Source organism: Mustela nigripes, chromosome 8 (genome assembly GCF_022355385.1).
Source record: "Mustela nigripes isolate SB6536 chromosome 8, MUSNIG.SB6536, whole genome shotgun sequence".
Taxonomy (NCBI): Eukaryota; Metazoa; Chordata; class Mammalia; order Carnivora; family Mustelidae; genus Mustela; species Mustela nigripes.
In genome coordinates, this window is record NC_081564.1 from 42,723,378 (window position 1) to 42,744,594 (window position 21,217).

The 21,217-nt window shown below is 39.4% G+C and overlaps 1 protein-coding gene across 1 annotated transcript in view; it reads left to right on the plus strand.

The window, feature by feature from the left end:
* GREB1L (GREB1 like retinoic acid receptor coactivator) overlaps positions 1 to 21,217 on the plus strand; it is a 273,695-nt gene that overhangs the window by 210,203 nt on the left and 42,275 nt on the right. The window contains exons 19-20 of the mRNA XM_059409323.1: positions 10,308 to 10,488; positions 12,757 to 12,949. Coding sequence (XP_059265306.1) covers positions 10,308 to 10,488; positions 12,757 to 12,949 — 374 coding nt within the window. The remainder of the gene's footprint in view (positions 1 to 10,307; positions 10,489 to 12,756; positions 12,950 to 21,217) is intronic.

Below are 21,217 nucleotides of genomic sequence, written 5' to 3' on the forward strand. Positions count from 1 at the left end.
ATAGGAGAGCTTCATTTGCGTAAGGTCACAGAGGGCAGCAGTGCCTTGGGGACAAGAACTGTTTTTTCATTTGTGCATGCCTTGTGCCCCATTTGTGCCTCTCTCCAGCCCGGTGCAAGGAGGTACTCAACTAATGTTTGAATGAAGGGCTGGAGGGAGGAAGGGGAGTGTTAGAGGGGAAAACAGTGTCCAAGTGCCCTGCTTTCTGATTCTATTTGCCTTTCTCCAAAGGAAGCATTTCAGCAGCTAGTTGGCCAGGAAAAGCACCTGGCAGGGAGAAGCAGCCAAGGCATGAAGAAAGGCCACATCCTTGGCAGCCCTTGTGTAGCTGAAAGAAAAGGTGAAAACAGAAACCATCACGTTGTGCAGACGCAGCTCTAAGGCAAAACATGTGATACCTCAGCTCACTTCTAATTAAGGAAGGGAGGCAGAGAGGAAAAAAGGAAAGAAAAAGAAAACATTATGGAAAGAATTTGAAGGTTACAAAAAGAAATGAAAGGGATTAAACATTTTTAAGTTTTCCCAAAGTGGAATTGTAACTGTTGGAATGATCAATGGAGAAGCAGCATAAGGAATTTTTAGACTACAGGAAATACTTCTGTCTTAATGTCATTTTAAAAAACTTCGATGTGGTATCATAATTCTCTTACTTTTAAGGAGACCCCAAATTTTATAAATTGGAACACTAGGCTACCAGGGTGATCAAAATGCAAGCCACTTTCAATTCAAGGTTGTTGGGGTGACAACAGGAAGTATTAGTGACTGTCCATATTTTCCATCTTTTAAAATGGTGTCTGGCGGGGTCCCCAGTGAATGGGAGCATATCTGGCAGTTTCCGGTCTTCCTGGTTTTATCATGCTCAGGGAACTGATACAAATTTGATGCCTCAGCACATGCCTGGTTATATAAGAAACAGAGAATTATTTCCGTCTCCTGATATATGGGTAGCTTCTTCTATCCATACAGAAATAAAGAGGTTTGAAGGAAGCAGAAGAGATTAGGAGGGGAGGTGAAGAGATAGTGGACGGCATTTTCACTTTCTAAAATGGATTTTCTTGTTCTCATTAACCTCATACCAACTTGTCAGTCACCTAAAATTTTAATAGAAAAAATTGTTTCTTGGGCAGTGATAGGCAGCAGGGAATAGGATCCCAAAGAAGAAAGTACTAGGTGGAACAGGGAAACACTAGAGATTCATGTGTACAAAAGCAAGTATCTAAAGTTAACATTCTTAAAATCAATTTCCAACCACGTAGTTAGCTGCCCAGTGCCCAACCCTGCTTTGTAGCTGGTATTTGGCTCTAGGCCTCTGCCTCCCAACCTGCCATTATCTGGAGATGCTCCCTATGCATCCAATAACCTGCTTCTCTGTACCTTAAACTCCTCACCCACACTCCTCTGGAATCCCCTGCTCCTTTGTCATATCCCAGACCCTGCTGGATCCCAGAATCATCCATTCCAATATTCCCAGTGCCAGACCACAGAATTTCTTCCTACATACTCATAGTGTTGGACACTATAGGGGAAAGAAAGTCAACCCTTCCAGCTGATACCCTCATAAATTCTTTTTTGGCTCTCTAGTTGGATCTCTCCCATTCCCCATGGTGGCTGGCTTCTCCAGATTCTGTTTCATCAAAACTTACGTCTTCATCCTTCTCTCTTAGCAAACGACTATGCCATGGACTTCTCCCCTTCCCTATCCCAAAAAGAAAAAAGCTTCAGATAAAAACTTCCTACTTTCATAGCTAGGAACATAACTGCCTACACACTTCCCTTTTCCCCTTCCCTCCTGATCAGCGGAAGAGCTCATGTAAGCCTGACTCTCCCACCTTCTCATTCTCGTGGACCTCACGCTATGGATTATCTGAACTTCTTCCCTGGGGCTCATTTCATCCACTTAAACTTGCCCCCACTCTCTCAAAGAGGAAACAAGCCTCTGTTAATCCTACCCTACCTGCCAGCTCACCTTCCTCTGGTTAACTGCCCAATTTATCGAATGAGTTGTCTATTGTTACCTTGTTTCCTCATCTTTCACTCGCTCCTCAACACCCTGCAAACTAGCCTCCACTTCCCACCCCCACCCTTTTAGGACTCTTAACAATGTTACCAGTGACCTTTTCAAGCCTTATCTGAACTCTTGATAGCACAGGTGACTTCCATTTCTTCCTTTAAACACTGCAGTTCCTGTGGCTTTCAAGACACATTCTTACCCAGCTTTTCTTCCACACCATCATGCACCCAGCACCTCCTATAGGGCTTCAGCCCTGGGCTGTGTGTTTGTTAGGGCTCTTTCCCCACAACTGGAAAGGAAAATATTCAGGGAACATCTCTGAGTATGGATGGTACACCAGACACTTAATATTTGTTGAACTGAATTTTTGTAGCATTTTGTTGAATTGAATTTTAAGTTAACATCTATTTTATAAGGAAGCCATAGAAGCAATATTTGAGATTTAATCATCCCTGGCAAAACCAAATTTGGTCATTAAAACCGTATTTCATATAATGATAAATTATTGAACATTACTAATTACATTGAAACTAATGATGTACTACTATATGTTGGCTAATTCTATTTAAATGGAAAATGGGGGAAAAAAAACCCATATTTTGGAAATCTACTTTGGCTACAAGTAAAGGCCTTCGATGTGTATGTATTTAGGTGTGTCTGTCAGTCACACAGGGCTCTGAAGTTGTATCTGTGTGTTCAGAACATTGTTCTTATGCAGGTCGAGTGTTGCTTTCTTCCTCCACCCAAATAAACTGCACAGTAGTATAGACTCACAGAGACAAGTCTACAGCAAACCCAGATTAAAGAATCCCCTCTGGTAGGAACACAGAAGGGAACCAGCTGGGCCAAGAGACAAAGGAACCCAGTGCAGTGAGTGCAGTGAGTGTTGAAAATAATCAGTGGGGATTTTAACCAGCTGAGATGGCCAGGATGAGGGAATGCCCATTGTTATCTTAGTACTTAAAATTTCAGCATGCTCTAATGATTTAATATTTTCTTAATTTTCATGTTCTTTTAAGCAGTAGAATTATTTTTGCATACCAAAACTTCGGAGAAACTAATTCCATCCAAAGAGAAGATGAACAACTAAAACTGAGAGTAGTTGCATTTTTCTTTGGCATATCTTCTTGATGAGAAGAGCAAGAAATAAAAATTAGAAATAAAAAATTTAGAAATAAAATTCTGTGTTAAAAAACATCAAAGGATAAGAACATACAAGCCGGCGGTGCCTGGATGGCTCAGTCAGTTAGGCATCTACCTTCAGCTCAGTTTATGATCCTGGGGTCCTGGGATGGAGCCCCATGTCTGGAAGCCTGCTTCTCTGTTTCCCTCTGCCCCTTCCCACTTCTCAGGTGTTCTCTCTCTCAAATAAATAAAGTCTTAAAAAAAAAAAAAAGTACAAGCCAGATGAATTGTTCTCTCCAAACAAACAGGCAGTGTAAATGGGGCATTGGTTTGCGTACTAGGTTATCTTTACTATACCTGGTCATTTCAGATTTCCCTGATCATTATCAGTTTAATGTGATATTCAGGCTGATTAGCTGCTGCTTCTAGTGAAAGATGGTGGCCACTCATTCAGACTTCCCATCTTTGCAGAAAGGCCTTTGGCACTGGTGCTCATAAGGTATTATGGACTTGGTGTGTATGTTCTTGGTTTTATTCCCCTTCATGACCCTCGGGCGGAAGAAAAAATGCTGCTTCCCCTTTAAAGGTTTTAGAGTAAAGGCCTCAGAAGACATGATGTTTCTCTTTAATCCCAAGGAGGGGAACAGAGGCTAGTGCTCAGTTTCCCTTAAGCCCATCTGGCTCCTATAGCCTTCAGTAAAAAGAACGGGGCACAAATGGCAGCAATCAGGAGGGTTGAAGTCCTTAGCCATCCAAGAAGTTTCCTCTCCAGGGATGTTTCAACTTGGTTATTTCCATGGAAGATGTTCACAACTGAGGCACAGCCTCTGGTGCTCCCAAACTTCAGGTCAGTCATCTTTAGGGAACACAGGGATTCCCAAACACCACTGGCTGTATTCTAGAACTCAGTGTGTTAAAAAATAAGAAGAGTTACTGATGCCTTCTAACTTCTCGTTCACATTAAGAGTCAGCTTTATTATTTAAGCAGACATGACTCTGAATCTGTCAGAGCAACCGTTAGTACTCCAGGTGGGCCCTGCTGATGTCCATCTTTTATTGTGAAGTTGAAAAAATGTGATGGATTTGTTCATGATTTATTAGAATATATTTAACCCTGTATAACCCTGTATATCTGTGACAAAGAAATTATCAAGGAAACAGGAAGAGACCTTTCTCAGACCACCTTTTTCTTGGTGCTTCTGGCCGTTTTTAGATTCCCATGCCACTGTGCATGTTTTTGAAAAAACAAAACAAAACATGAAGGCTAAATCACAAGCTAATGAAATATTTATCTATATTAGATAGAAGAGATATAGAGGATGAGATGAGTATAACTTTTTATAGAGTTTTAACTTTCAATCCTTATAAATGAATTATGAATTAAAAATTAAAGTGGGAAAAATTAATATGGAAAGCAAACAAAAATAAATGAACTTTACTGCATATCAAATTAATAACATAGCCGTACACCAAGAAGAATTAATTCAAGTATTTTTAACACAGTTTTCTCATTGTAAACTCTCAATGTGATCTATCCTAAGAGCACAAAAAACTTGAAAATGAATTTAAAATTTTCATCTATATATTGTTGAGAGTGGTATTGATCATTTTAAAACTATTTCTTGTATATCACAGGGTAGAGCAAATGAGTAAATATTTTAATGTTGCCAAACACCAGGGTTCTCACATGAAAGAAGGGATCCTTAAATGTGGAATGGGGAAAAGAAATATTCTTTTTAGATTTAAATTGGATGTAAGTATGAACTCATAATTCGAAAAAAATTTAAAATGTTTCCTACGTCTGTGCACTAAAATGTCTTAAAAATAGTAACATTTCAGGGACACCTGGATGGTTCGTTGGTAAGCCTCTGCCTTTGGCTCAGTTCATGACCCCAGGGTCCTGGGATCGAGTCCTACACCAGGCTCCTTGCCCACTTCTCCCTCTGCCTATTGCTACCCCTGCTTGTGCTCTCTCTCTGACAAATAAATAAATACAAACTTTAAAAAAAAAAATAGTGACATCTCAGTATCAGTATGTACACTTAGCATCTAGGTAGATCTTGCCTTATAAATACCAATCTCCACTGTCTCAGCTCTGAGGTGGGAACAGTCTGGAATCCTGTTGTATCAGAAAGTGAGAAGGTACTCCAAGATCGATGCAGGCATTTCAAAAGGACATAACAGCCTGCTTAAAGGGACTTTTACGAGCCAAATTTGGTAATTCTGAGTATCAAAATGAATGATCCTAATGGATTGTAACCTATTGAAATCTTTTTTAAATCCATAAGTCCACAGGTAATACTAAAAAAAAAAAAACCAAAGGGATAGGAGATGTGAGGGGTTGGGAGCAAACCCTTCTTTACAAGAGTACCAGCTAATAAATGTAGGAAAATATATAGGATTTAGAAAATCTTTATTTTGCATTACCAATGTATTACTGATTATGACAAGTATCAAGAAATACTAAAATATTACATAGAGGTACTCGGGTGACTTCAATCAAACAAAATCAAGAGGATCTGACTCTTGATTTGGGCTCAGGTCATGATCTCAGGGTCTTGGAATCAAGCCACACCTGGGACTCCAAGGCTCAATGGGGAGTCTGTTTGAGGATTATCTCTCTCTCCCTCTGTCCCTCCTCCCCACATGTCATCCCACATATTAAAAATTACACCAGGGAAAATGTATCTTTACAATGGAGAGATTTGGCAGCAGGCAATACCATAACCAAGTAATCAAACTGCCCTATCCAGTTATAAGACAGATTGACATTATGAGCAAAGAGAAGTATACAATGTCACCTATGAGGTGTCCTTGCCAAAAATATTTAACTTGAATCTGATCACAAGGATGCTCCCAAACAAATTCAGATTATATGGCATTTTACAAAACAAATAATTGCATTAAAAAAAAAAAAACAGTGAAAAGACCAAAAAGAAAAATATAGCAGGGGAGATCTTTTAATTATGAATAAAGAAACATGGCAACCAAGTGCAATGCTTAATTCTTGATTAGACCCTAGATCTAAAAAGAAAAAGAAAAAACACAGCCTTGGGACATTTGAATTGGTGAAACTCAAATGGGGGTTGGTATTAGAGAACATTATATCAGTGTTTGTTTAATTCCTAGGAGATAATGAAGTTATTATATAGGAAACTGCCTTTGCTTTTATTAAATACCTACTACAGTATTTAGAGGTGAATATTGTGATTGTTACTACCAAATTATCCAGCAATAATGATGATAAATAAAAAGTAATAAAGAGAAAAAGCAAATGCAACAAAATATTAACAACTGATGAATCTAATTGAAGGGCATTACCCTGGTCTTTTCTATAATATTCAAAATAGAAAATGAAAGGGAAATAGTCACTTTTCATTGATGATATGTCATCAAATAGAATTCAATATAGTTATTAATGTTTTCAAGTAGTTTCTAAAACATGGATGGATATTTGCATTCTTTTAAGAAATTTTAAATAGTGAATAAATCAAATTTATAAAATTTATAAAAGATATTATAAATCACAATATAGTGAACATTTAAATACCCATTAAAATAAGGAATACTGGAGTCTTGTTTTCCTTCCTGATGTCAATGTTTTTCTTCTTTCAAAGGTAACCATTATTCTGGATTTTCTGTTTATTATTCCCTTGTTTTATTTATAGTTTTACTAACTCCTAAACATTATATATTAATTTATATTATAATAACTATATTAATATATAAACACAATAACTCCTAAACAATATATTGCTAAATTTCACAACCTTTAGAACTTTTGTAAATGAAATCTATGCATGTGTCCGTAATTTACTTTCTACAGTCAACATTACATCCCCGAGATTGATCCTGTTGTTATGTGTAACTGTAATTCATTCATTTTATTGCTTTTTAATATTCTATTACAAGAATATATTACACATTTTTAAACAATCAGTTTACTAATGATAGACATTTGTTTGGTTCTATGATATAGTTCTGTTTAGGTCTTCTTTAATGTCCTTAATAGTTTCATCATTTTCTTTATAGAGATCTTATACACCTTTATTCCTAGATACTTAATATTTTTATGTTATTGCAAATATTTTTTAAAACATATATACTTCTTAATTGCTTACAGCTAGTGTATAGAAATGTAGTCGATTTTTATAAATTGATATTGACTCTATTAACTTAACCAAATTCTTTTTTTTTTTTTAAGATTTTATTCATTTATTTGACAGAGATCACAAGTAGGCAGAGAGGCAGGCGGGGGGCGGGGAGCAGGCTCCCTGCTGAGCAGAGAGCCTGATGCGGGGCTCAGGCTCAATCCCAGGACCCTGAGATTTTGACTGGAGCAGGGGCAGAGGCTTAACCCACTGAACCACCCAGGCACCCCAACTTAACCAAATTCTTATTCTTTATTTATATGTGGATTGTTTTGCATTTTCTACACAGACATATTATTAATAAACAATGATCATTTGTTTCTTATTTTATAGTTACAAGTGAAAAATATCAGGAAATAAAATTAGGTAGGAAATACATGTTAGGTAGCACGATATGCATAGGAAAAGACACACGAAGGAATGCACGGAAATGTTCACAGTAGCTTATTTTGAGTTAAAAAATTATGGATAAATTTTTCTTTTCTTTTTTTTTTAAAGATTTTATTTATTTATTTGTCAGAGAGAGAGAGAGCGAGAGCGAGCATAGGCAGAGTGGAAGGCAGAGTCAGAGGGAGAAGCAGGCTCCCTGCGGAGCAAGGAGCCCGATGTGGGACTCGATCCCAGGACGCTGGGATCATGACCCGAGCCGAAGGCAGCTGCTTAACCAACTGAGCCACCCAGGCGTCCCTGGATAAATTTTTCTTTTTAATATATCTCTATACTTTCCAGTTTTTCCAAGATGAGTATCTTTCACTTTCATAACCAGGAAAGAAACAATACTTAAAAATAAAAGCAAGTCTAAAACAAACTTTAAAGGTAAGGATGACCTACTAAAAATGCCCAGTTAGAAATTAAAATTAAAATGTCAAGTATCTATGATATGCCTGCTCCCCACCCAAATTCACCCCTGCAGGGCCAGATGGCCACACAGTCACATGTCATATCTAAGAGAACAACCTCTTAGAGTCATGGAACTTTGTCTTTCCATTAGGGCATGTGTGAAATTGACCTGTCAAAGGTCTTTATGCATTTGTTCTGAAATGTAGTCAACTCTTAATCATCCATAAGAAATATTTTTATTCTTTATGAATTACTTATGGTCTTTTCTAGTAAGTTTCTGTTAACTTGCACTGCTTATTCCCTAGGGATAAACTTAGGAAACATAGACTTATTTTCAACTGGCACTCTTCTCCCTATTATACAGATTAAGGAAACAGAAACATGCAGAGATTAAGTCGGTTCTCTCTTTCTCTGCTTACTTCCTCTATCACCTCCTCCCATAGTATGTCCTCGTCTTTCATTGTGACACTTGTCAAAATTATCCGTCTTCTCCATCATAAGCTCCATGAGGTTAAGACCTCTGTCCTGCTTTCCTGTGCATCTCGATGACTAGCACAATACCTCACATGGTGCCTGATATGATCAGTAAACCACTATGGAATGTTGAATGAATTTTACAGGCAATCCACTTTCAGAAAAATCAGGATACCTGCCACATTACATGGGTGACTGGTTTCAGGTATAGTCATAGTAACATTTGCTACATTTGGGTGGAAACTGAAAACAATGTCTGGGTAAAATCTTCTCATGAAAAATGGTTGAAAGCAAAATGATCTTTCTGTTCACTTTCTTATATAATGACTTTTCCGTATGGTAAAACATTCTTCCTGTTTTCTTTTATACCACTTAGAATTATTACTATTACATTGTCTAGATGTTAATTGCATATAGTTTTTATTGAGCTGATTTTATCTGAAAAGAAAAGCTAGATAAAACTAAGTCAACATCACTCTATAAAAGTCTTTTAAATTAACTTGTTTCTTTTTAATTTTTTTTTTCACATAGTTGTGGCTCGTGGGGATTTTGCAGATATTTGATGCTGAATAGATATCCTCTAGCTTTGGGAGCCCAGGCTGATTCTCAAGGCCTCCATAACACATCTAACCCCAAAATTAACCTTCTAGTTCCTTCTCCTTCTTGAAGAGCTGTGAGCTTGAGTCACAAGGCTGTCATTTCAAGAGAGGGGGTGGTTAGTCCTTCCCCCCCATGCAGCTAAAGGTCTGGAAGAGGAGGTTGCCCTTGGTTTGGGGTTTTTTCCTCTAGCTTCATTGAGATATAATTGCCATATAACATTGTGTAAGTTTAAGGTATACAGTGTACACCTTGAGGACTTGACACTTCTTTATATTGTAAAATGTTTATACAATACAGTTAGTTGACACATCCTTCACCTCACACATTTATCATTTTGTCTCTTCATTTGGAAGGGGGATTTTGTGTTTTAACTGATTATCCCAACAACACCTTCCTGTGCCTCAAACTTTTTAGATGTTTGAATACAGAAGTAGTTATATTCTAGACAGAGATAATGATACAATACAGAAGTTTCCATTTCTAATATTTTGAGAATATAGTAATCTTGGGTAATTCTGTTCATTTTGTTAATTTGGGACATACTCCAACATTCATTGAGGACTGCCCATCCTCTAGATATTATGCAAAACTTTCACTGTATAAAATGAGTAAAATATTACCTAAAAAACTCCTAGTCTACTTATGGTATATTTGGACATCTTATGTTATTTTCCTTTCTCTTATATATGTTTTGTTGCTAAATTTGGGAGTAAAGAAGGCTTATGTGATTATATTAATCTGGTCAAGAGCTATAGCTCTGAGGTGCCTATGGTAACTGTCAGTAGTAACATTTCAATACAAATAGAATTTAATTAGTCATAGCCTTCATACATTCGACCGCTTCTACTTAGTGTATGAAGTTGTTCGTTCCCTGTTGCCCTTTGTGTGAGGTGTAGGAGGTGGGGTGGGGAGGGGGGCCTAAGGAAAAAGAAATCTGATATTTCCTCATCAACTTTCTTGTGGGGAATATACAAGAGAAGTATCTGCTGTAAAAACCGATACATACAGCTACTACCTGGTATATCAGTCGACACTGAACTTCAGTTTATTTCATGTATATATATATGTATGTGTGAAAAGATAAACACCTTTTTTCTTCTTGGCAGGTGTCCTTGTAGACTTGGGTCTGGAGGAAAATGGGACAGCTTATCAGAGAGCAGAGAAATATGTTGTTCGTCTAGACAATGAGATTCAAACCAAGTTTGAAGTTTTTATGAGAAGGGTAAAACAGAACCCGTACACACTGTTTGTGCTGGTTCATGACAACTCCCATGTGGAACTAACGAGGTGATTGCTTCAGAGTGAGCAAATATAGCTTTTCTTCTAGCACAGCAATGGTTTTTTCATAAATTCTCAAAAATCCCAGAGACCCTAACACTTGACATCTTCTTACTGGTAACTTATTCCTATTCCTTCCCTGTGCTCTCAACTTTACCAACCAATTTAGTGTTAATTTCATTTTAACTATATTGTGAGTGAATTTAGAAATCCCTGTTAAAGGGGACTTGGGTGGCGCAGTCAGTCAAATGGCCAGCTCATGGTTTCAGCTCAGATCGTGATCTCAGGGCCATGATTTCAGGGTCATGAACTTACGATCCTGAGGTTGAGCCTGGTCTTGGCCTTGAGCTACTTGCTGCTCAGTGGAGAGTCTGCTTAAGTTTCTATCTCTCCCTCTATCTCTGACCCTCCCCCTCCTCATGGGCTCCCTCTCTCTCTCTCAAATTTTTTTAAAAAATGTATCTTTTAAGAAAGAAAGGACAGAAGGAGGTAGAGAGGGAGGGAGGGAGGAAGAAAGGAAGGGAGAGAGAGAGAGAGGGAGAGAAAGAAAGAAAGAAAGAAACAAACAAACCCGTTAAAGGTGTCTTCAGGGTATTGTAGAACTCAGCTGTCTCAGAGAAAGGGCAACAGCAGGAGGGTTGATGTTCATGACCTCCCAGAAGGGCCATGTGCTTTCCTTTCTCCAGCCTTCTTCCTTCCCAGTCCTTTTCCCCTTCCCCTGCCTTCCTCTTCTCTTCTCTCCTCTCCTCCTGTTGCTCCTCTTCCTTGCCTTTCTCTCTACCTGGATACCTTGAACAGTAGTAAAGATGCCACGTAAAGATCTGAGAGCAGGGGTGCCTGCTGTCGGAAAAGCATATGATTCTTGATCTTGACTTTATGAGTGTGAGCCCCATGTTGAGTATAGAGATTACTTTAAAGAAATAAATAAATAAACAAACAAACTCTAAAAATAAAAAAAAAAGATACTAGAGCAAATCTGAAACTTTCCCCAATTTACCAGTTTAAACAAGAGAATATCCTATTCCTCAGGTGGGTTTACAGTGAAAGAATAGTAAATGTGGCAGGATGGAGCCAGTTTTGCCTCCAGACCAAATTACCATAATTATCTGTTAGGGTGTATCTTTCATCTTGTGGATTAAAAAGGCAAGTTCGGGCCTCATCGAGTGTTCGTAGGTTTTCCTTTCTTTGGACACGCTGAGGTAAAGCATATGAAAGATTTGGGGTCTATTGTAGAAATATCAGAATTGCAAAAGCACTTGTTCAGAAGCCAGAATGTGTTTGGAATTCTGCAATCTGAACTCTAAAGCCATACGCAGGCATAAATAAGATCTTGCATAGCATTTAGAAAGCAGGAAGGAAAGAAAAAAAAGTGAGGGGGGGATCGAGGAAGGAAGGTAGGAAAGAAAAAAGAGAAAGAGGAAGGGAGGGAGGGGGGAGGGGGAGGAAAGGAAGGAGTGAGAAATAGGAAGAAAGTAAGAAAAGTAAAAGAAAAAAGAAGGGAGGGAGGGAGAGAGGAAGGAAGGTTGCCCAGATGCTGTCCAGTTTCTCCTAGTCTTCTATGAGCAAAAATAGCTCAGTCACCTGATGTACCTCATCTTTGAACGTTTGGGGTAATAACTCTGAGGATGTATATTGGATCACTCTATATTTAATTCCCCAGAGCACTGAGATTATTTCTTTAACCAAAAAAAAAAAAAAAAAAAAAAGGGGGGGGGGGGGGGGTTGAGGCTGCATAGCAACCTAGTACATCCAAACTGAACAGAACTGAAAATGATTCAGATGTAAAAATTTCGGTCATAGGGGTTAAGTGGCCCCTCTGTAGCCTCCCCATAGTCTAACATGCTCAAGGGAGGAAAGAGAGTGACGTTAACACAGAGGGGATCCCTCCCAGTTTGGGGGCTTCTCTGGGGTACCAGTCATTTCTGTATGAGCATCCTGATTTGATGGAGAAGCCTCGTTCAGATGAGCTTTCAGACCAAAGTGATCCATCTTAGCTATAGATTTATGTATCCTTGACCTGTAGAACTGAGTTACACTTTGAGGTATAACAGAGGCAGACTGAAACAGGAAAAAAAATATCTGAGATCTGTCTGAAAGTGGTAAAAAGGAGTGTAATTATTGCTCTTTGGAATTAAACCTTGGTTGCCTCTAATCCTGCTCCCAATTAAAAAGAACTAGAAAAACAGAAATGAAAACATTAGCTCCACTTTGATGTCTGCTTCTGTATCTAGTCCCTTCAATTAGGAGGTATTAACATGACTTTCAATATTTCTCCAGTGTCATTTCGGGCTCTTTGTCACATGGCGAACCCAGTCATGGATTGGCTGATAGAGTCATTAACTGCAGAGAAGTTCTGGAAGCTTTCAATCTGCTGGTACTCCAGGTTAGCTCCTTCCCGTACACACTACAGACCCAACAGTCTCGAATCAGCTCCAGCAATGAAGTTCACTGGATACAGCTGGACAGCATGGTGAGTCTCTGTTCTGCTCTCTGAGGCACAGCCCCAGTTCTCCCTGGGGAACTGAGCCTCAGTTCCCCAGGGAGCAGAATCTTGTGATAAAATATTGTCATGGTTCTGTAAAATAACACGAGACTTCAAAAATCTAACATTTATCTCCTAAAAGTTCCGTATAGTTACAATTATTATAAGTGTAAAGACTAGTGATTAGTGTCCTGTATCAATCTGATTATGTTCTTTTTTTAGGTTATCATGCAGATACAGAATTATCCATCCTCTATAGTTCCACCCCCAAAATGTGATACTGTCTTATATAGTCACCAATAATTTCAGTGGCACCTTGGTGGCTCAGTCAGTTGAGCATCTGCCTTTGGCTCAGGTTGTGATCCCAGGGTCCTGGGATCAAGCTCCCTCCCTGTTCATGCTCTCTCTCTTTCTCTCAAATAAATAAATAAAATATGTAAAAAAATAAAATAAATGATGAATTTCAATCTGAAATTTGGAAATTTTGTTGTCCTTTTGAATAGCTCTTCTGTCATGTTTCAGTCTTACTGATCTGTGACTGTAAATTACGCTTATGTTCCCCAGCAACCGGATTTTTTTAAAAAGACTGTATTTATTTGACAGAGAGAGAGAGATCACAAGTGGGCAGAGCAGCAGGCAGAAAGGGGGTAGGAAGCAGGCTCCCCGCTGAGCAGAGAGCCTGATGCGGGGCTCGATCCCAGGACCCTGGGATCATGACCTGGGCCGAAGGCAGAGGCTTAACCCATTGAGCCATTCAGGTGCCCCTGGATTTTTTTTCTTATAACCAGTTCTTAGTCTTATGGTTGAAACAGGATTATGATACTGTTATTTTAAATTACTCAGTAGTCACACTTAATGTTTTTAGAGCAGCCATCTCAAAGTTGTACATATTCAAGACTCTATGTTTTTTTGGCTCCAATCCCTAACACATGGAAGATATTTTCTGTGACCTATATAGTGCATGATAAATATACTATCAAAGAAAAGAAATAAGTGTTTCATAAAAAATGATGAAAATTAGCCATTAAGCAATGGATTCTTTGTTTTAAAATATTGAACATTATGGGTATTTTTAAATAAACATGTTTAAGTAAAAGATGCCAGATGCAAGAATAACATTTAGGGGCACCTGGGTGGCTCAGTTGGTTAAGCATCATGTTCTCAGGGCCCTGGGATGGAACTCCACATGGGGAATCCCTGCCCAGTAGGGAGCCTGCTTCTCCCTCTCCCTCTGCCTGCTGCTCCCCCGCTGTTCTCTCTCACACACAAATAAATAAATAAAATCTTTTTAAAAAATAATAACATTTACTCATTTATCAACTCATTTCATTCTGTTATGAAGTACGTAACTTTTCCCTGACTTGTAGCTCTTATTTTTGAGTATTGGTTTGTCCTTTGTAGTCAAGCAAGCTCAGGTGACTGAATCATGGTGGCATCAACCATGCCTCCCTTGTGAGAATTCAAGTGTGTTCACTATCACATAGAAATTGCTTTGAGCTCTCGCTTTGTTAGTATCTTCTCTATGCCACCTTCATCAGTTGGATGTCAAATTACAGGTGAGAGTAAGAGACTGGCTCAGTTCTTTTGCCTCTCAAGTGTCGGGTACACCTGTAGGCTACCCAAGTAGTTGCCCTGACATGGAATGGGATTGCCAATAAAACTTGTGAAGGAAAAAACTGTTTTTTAAGCCAACAGTTTTCCCATTAAATGTTAAGTTTTAATATATTACTGGGGTGGGGGGGGAGGAAGAGAACTATCCTAATTAACCTTGTTGGTGTCATCTTTTCCAGAAGGGATCACACCAGTGATAGGAAAAACTCATACCTTTGGCACTTTCCCTTCTCCTGACATAAAATAATAGGGAAATAGGCTCAAAATAACTTTCCTTAAGAGTCATTCCTCTGTGCCTGGATGGTTCAGTCAGTTGAGCATCCAACTCTTGATTCTCAGGTCATGATATCAGGGTCGTGAGAGGGAGCCCCATATCAGTCTCCACACTCAGCATGGAGTCTGCTTGAGATTATCCTTCCTTCTCCCTCTGCCCCTCCCCCCACTCCTGCTCACTCTGTCTCCCTCTCTCTCTTTCTAAAATAAATAAATAAAAATTTTTAAAAAGAAGTCATTGCTATGATTATGGTTGCTTTTTAAGGCACAATAATGGTACTATGGTTATATTTTTTAAGGGGTTCTTATTTGAGAGGCATCTAGTGAAGTATTTATGAATCAAAGATTGATACCTAGGATTGAATTAAAATAACTGAGGGGTAGAGAGTTATATTATACTCTAATTAAGGTTTTTAAAAAGTCATCACTATGAAATTGAGATCTGCGTAGAAGAAAGATAGAAACTTTGAATCTAATTTATAACAACATCCTCACACATTAGATAAGAAACTCCTAACTATTAGCCTCCTTTTATTATCTTGAGGTCAATGTCCTCAAAAAGGAAAAATTGAGAAAAGCAGAGTAATTCAATTAAAAAAATACTGAGCACTTGTGGGCTTGTGTTAGACCTTTCCAAGAACACACAGAGAGAACTAACTGCTTAAGGGAGAAAGCAAAGTACATATGAAGGTCACTGTTATAAAAGTAGAATAAGATATACATAGAGAAAATAGTTTGGTGGTTACCAGAGGCAGGAGTGGGATGGGTGAAAGGCTGAAAGGGGTCAAAAGGTACAAACTTCCAGTTATAAAATAAGTAATTCCTGGAGATACAGTTAATATTGTATGGCATATTTGAAAGTGACTACAAGAGTAGATCTTACAAGTACACATCACCAGAAAAAAAATTATAATATATGGGCTGAGAGACTTATTCTGATGATCATTTTACAATATATATGAAGGCATACCTCATTTTATTATGTTTTGCTTTATTGCACTTCGCAGATATTTCATTTTTTACAGATTAAAGATTTGTGGCAACCCTGCATCAAGCAAGTCTGTTGGCACCATTTTTCCAACAGCATTTGCTCATTTCATGTCTTTGTGTTACATTTTGGTAATTCTCACAATATTTCAAACTTTTTCATTATTACATTTATTATGGTGATCTATGATCATTGATCTTTGATGTTACTATTGTAAACACGTTAGTAGACTTAGCATTGCGGCATAATGCCACATCCATGTAAGAATGTGAACTAAATAGCACAGCTCATTGACAAGGCACTTGGTCACCCAAGAGCTCTGATGGAGATGCACAATGAGCTGAGTGTGGTTTCCATGCCTGCTAACACAGCATCCATTCTACAGTCCATGGATCAAGGAGTAACTTCAATTTTCAAGTCCTGTGCTTTAAGAAAATACATTTTGTAAAGCTATAGTAGCAATAGATAGTGGTTCCTCTGATGGATCTGGACAAAGTTAGTTGAAATCACCATTCTAGGTGATTGAGACATTCATGATTCATAGGAAGAGGTCAAAATATCAATATTATCAGGAGTTGGGAAGAAGTTGATTCCAAAGTCATGGATGACTTTGAAGAATTACAGACTTCAGTGGAGGAAGTCGCTGCAGGCGTGGTGGGAATAGCAAGAGAAGTAGAATTAGAAGTGGAGCCTGAGGATGTGACTGAATTGTTACAAGCCCATGATAAAGCTTGAATGGATGAGGAGTTGCTTCTTGTGGATGAGCACAGAAAGTAGTTTCTTGAGATGGAATCTACTCCTGGTGAAGATGCTGTGGAGATTGTTGAAATGAATTAATGAATAACAAAGAATTTAGAGTATTACATGAACTTAGTTGGGAAAACAGTGGCAGAGTTTGAGAGGATTGACTATAATTTTGAAAGAAGTTCTGTGGGTAAAATGCTATCAAACAGTATCACACGCCACAGAGCAATCATTCATGAAGAGAAGAGTCCATTGACGTGGGAAACTTCACGGTTGTCTTGTTTTAAGAAATATCCACAGCCACCCCGCCTTCAACAACCACCCCAATCAGTCAGCCACCATCAACATCAAGACAAGACCCTCGACCCACAAAAAGATTATGATTGCTAAAAGTTAAGATGATGGTTAGAATTTTTAAGCAATAAGGTATCTTTTAATTTAAAATATGCACATTGATTTTTTAACATAATGCTACTGTATACCTAATAGACTACAATATAGTGTAAACATAAATTTTGTATGTACTGGGAAACCAAACAATTCATTTGACTCATTTTATTGACCACGAGCTTTATTGTGGTGGTCTGGAACCAAACGGTCAAATCTCCAAGATAGCCCTATACATAAATAGAATTCTTATGCTATACACCTGAAAACTAATGCAATGTTACATGTCAAGTGCATCTCAATTTTTTAAAAAATCAAGTTGTACACCTTGAATATGTAGTTTTTATTAGTAAAAACAAAACGAGTAGAATAAGAAAATTTTAAAAAATCAAAATGCTCTGGGGGTTGAAAGGAGGGAGAAGTCCCACCCATTTGAGAGCACTAGGAAAGGCAACAGGGAGAGAGCACTGCAGACGAGCATTGCAAGAGCAGAAGGACTGGGCTCGGGCACTCCTGGCAGCAGACCATAGAAAAGGAAACAGAGATTTTTCAGAGAACACTAAGGGGATGAAAAGAAACCTGGAAATATATAGATAGAGGCTTAAAGTGCCAGGCTGACAAAGTTTACACTCATTACATAGGCATTAACAATTTTTTCAAAAGGGCATAGTATTATTAAAAACACAGTTGAGCCTTGAACAACACAGGGGTCAGAAGCACCCACGCCTGCACAGTTGAAAATTTGCATATAACGTTGTCTCCCGCAAAACTTAGCTAATAGCCTACTGTTGACTGAAAGCCTTGCCAAGAACATAAAAAAGTTGATTACCATCTATTTTGTATATTATATAATTATATACCGTGTTCTTAGAATAAAGTAAGCTAGAGAAAAGAAAGGGTTAGGGAAATCATAAGAAAAAGAAAATACATTTAATGTACTGGACTGTAAAAAATCTACACAGAGGCAGAGCGACTGATGGTTTCTGCAGATCTGTCTCTTGCTTCAACAGTGTTTGGATGGAACAGACCCAGGGATACCTCTTCTCTGAGCTTCCAACCACCCTCCAACCTCTTTTCCAGTTGTAACCTCAGAACCATCTTCTCAGCCATCCTCTGGCTCCAGGACTAGACATCACCAGTTTTTGAGCTTAGGTCCTTATTGCCAATCAACCACAAGCTCCTGGATTTGTCCAAATGACTCCATCAAGGTGGAGGCCGCCCTCACCTGCCTGGTCAACTTGCATACACAGGGCTCCAATGCCTGTCTCTCCCTGGGCTTCTGTCCCAACCTCAGTCAAGTGGCTCTAAAGGGCTGAGGTTCTATTGAAGATACAAGATCAGCCCAGCAGCCATTCACTCTTCAGGACTTGTGGAAGCCCTCTCAAGATGAGTGTAAACCCATGGTGCTAGGGAAGAATCTGAACCAGGGCCTTCTGGATCTGCCTGCTCTGGGTTCTGCCCACACAAACTCCCATCTCTGTGGCTTCCTGGAGAACCACTTCCTAGATGAGGAGGTGAAACTCATCAAGAAGTTGGCCCCTTGAGGGGCCCATGTGCTCCCCCCTGGGTGTCTGGGCTTCTGCCTGAGCCTCTTCCTGCAGCCACTAGGCAGCTTTTTAACCACCCTAGAGCCCTCTCCCAAGCCCTGCACCAAATGAAAACAATAAAGCTTTTTGCAGAAAAAAAGCAAGAAATAAAAGCAACAAAACAAAACAAAAAAACAAGCCCCAAAAGCCCCTTATGTAAGTTGGACCCATGCAGTTCAAACTTGATGTTGTTCAAGAGTCAATTATTATCAGAATATACATATTTCATTTTCATACTAACATGGTGAATGTGCAACTTAATGAATTTTCATAAACTGAAAGCACCTGCAGAACCAGCACCGAAATGAAGAAAAAGAACATTACCACTAGCCTGGAAAACGGGCACTTCCCACAAAAGGCTGACACTCCTCTGGCCTCTTACCCCAGAGGTTTCATTTGCCCAGGTTTGAACTTGATATAAATGGAATCATGCAGTATGCACTCTTTTGTATGTCGTTTCTTTTGCTCAGCATGTGAGATTTTTCTCTATTTTTCATGAGTCATAAAAGATTACACTGGGTGACCACCACAATTCACTTATCCATCCCATTCATTTATTTCAAGTACTGACATTATTTAACATTCTAGTAATGTAAATTTTAGACCCAGGTATGTATTCTTGTTGGGTGTCTATGTGGGACTGAAAGCATATGTTCAGTTCTACGAGATAGCGAGATACTGAGAGGCTGCCTTTAAAGCAGATCATTCAGGGTAGAGGTTGAGTCAAAGTAATTAAACATGGGGAGAGCAGTCATCTGGCTTTTCTGATAATTCAGATTCAAATTAACAAATACATAAATCATGGTCCTAGCCAGAAAAAGTATGGGAGAAACGGCGAATTTTCAAGGATTTTTTAATTGGGGAAGAAGGAACAGTCGGAGATCTCTTTGAGGTGATGCCTTTAGTTGGAACCACGTTCAAGGGGAAGAGTGATCTGTGGAGGGCAAAGGAGGTGGTCTTTGAATGAATTAAAGCTGAGGAGTGCATGGATGTAAATGCAAATGTGGAGTTTCTACTGGGGATTTTTTTTTTTTTTTAAGATTATTTATTTATTTATTTATTTGACAGAGAGAGATCACAAGTAGGCAGAGAGGCAGGCAGAGAGGCAGGCAGAGTGAGAGGAGAGAAGCAGGCTCGCCACGGAGCAGAGAGCCCGATGCGGGGCTCGATCCCAGGCCCCTGGGATCATGACCTGAGCTGAAGGCAGAGGCTTTAATCCACTGAGCCACCCAGGCGCCCCTCTACTGGGGATTTTTGATGTAGATTTGGAATATTTCGTCAAGAGTTTCAGTGGACACTGAAGCAGCTGGTGTGGATAAAATCATTGAGGAAGGTAATGAACAGAACTGCCAAGAGGGCTGTGGCCAAGGACTGACGGGTACAGGCCGCTGGATTTGGCCTCAGGCATCTTTGGTGACCTTCCAGGGAGCCGAGCATTTGGCTGGTGAGAAGCAAGGACAGCGGGGAGAGGACAGGGAGAGCTGTGGGTGAGGGGACCTGGGAGGGTAGGACTTTGGGAGGAGGGGTTTTTTGGTTTTTTTTTGTTTTTTTTTGTTTTTGTGGGAGAAGGGACATTTTCCCAAAAGACGAAAGGATTTAGTACAATTTGTGATTCTTGGAATACCCTGTTTCTTTCAAGTAACATCATTCAGAGCTTTGTAAAACACATTTTTTTAAAAGATTTTCTTTATTTATTTGACAGAGAGAGATCACAAGTAGGCAGAGAGGCAGGCAGAGTGAGAGGAGAGAAGCAGGCTCGCCACCGAGCAGAGAGCCCGATGCGGGACTCGATCCCTGGACCCTGAGATCATGACCTGGGCCGAAGGCAGCGGCTTAACCCACTGAGCCACCCAGGAGCCCCTGTAAAACACATTTTTATTTTTTTATTTTTTAAAAGATTTTATTCATTTGGGTTCCTGGGTGGCTCCGTGGGTTGAGCGACTGCCTTCAGCTCAGGTCATGATCCTGAACTTCCAGGATCGAGTCCTGCATCGGGCTCCCAGCTCCTTGGGGAGTCCGATTCTCCCTCTGACCTTCTCCTCTTTCACGCTCTCTCTCACTCATTCTCTCTCAAATAAATGAATAAAATCTTTTTTTAAAAAAATCTTTAAAAAAAAGATTTTATTCATTTATTTGACACAGAGAGACACAGTGAGAGAGGGAATGCAAGCAGAAGAAGAGGAAGAAGCAGGCCCTCGCCCCGCCAAGCAGGGGTCCTGATGTGGGACTTGATCCCAGGATCCCAAGATCATGACCGAGCCAGAGGCAGACACCCAATGACTAAGCCACCCAGGCACCCCTGTAAAATGTATTTTAAAGGGTGGTCCCACTGACATCTATTACAAGGTTTATAATACTTAGAAGACTGCAGTTACAGTTTAATGCAGACTTAACAGATTGGGGAAACTATTCACGTCTAATTCTTATTTTTAGTATATCTCATTCTTTTTTTTTTAAATTTTATTTATTTATTTGACAGGCAGAGATTACAAGTAGGCTGAGAGGCAGGCAGAGAGAGAGAAGGAGGAAGCAGGCTCCCTGCCGAGCAGAGAGCCCGATGCGGGGCTCGATCCCAGGACCCTGGGATCATGACCTGAGCCGAAGGCAGAGGCTTTAACCCACTGAGCCACCCAGGCGCCCCAGTATATCTCATTCTTAATCTATAAA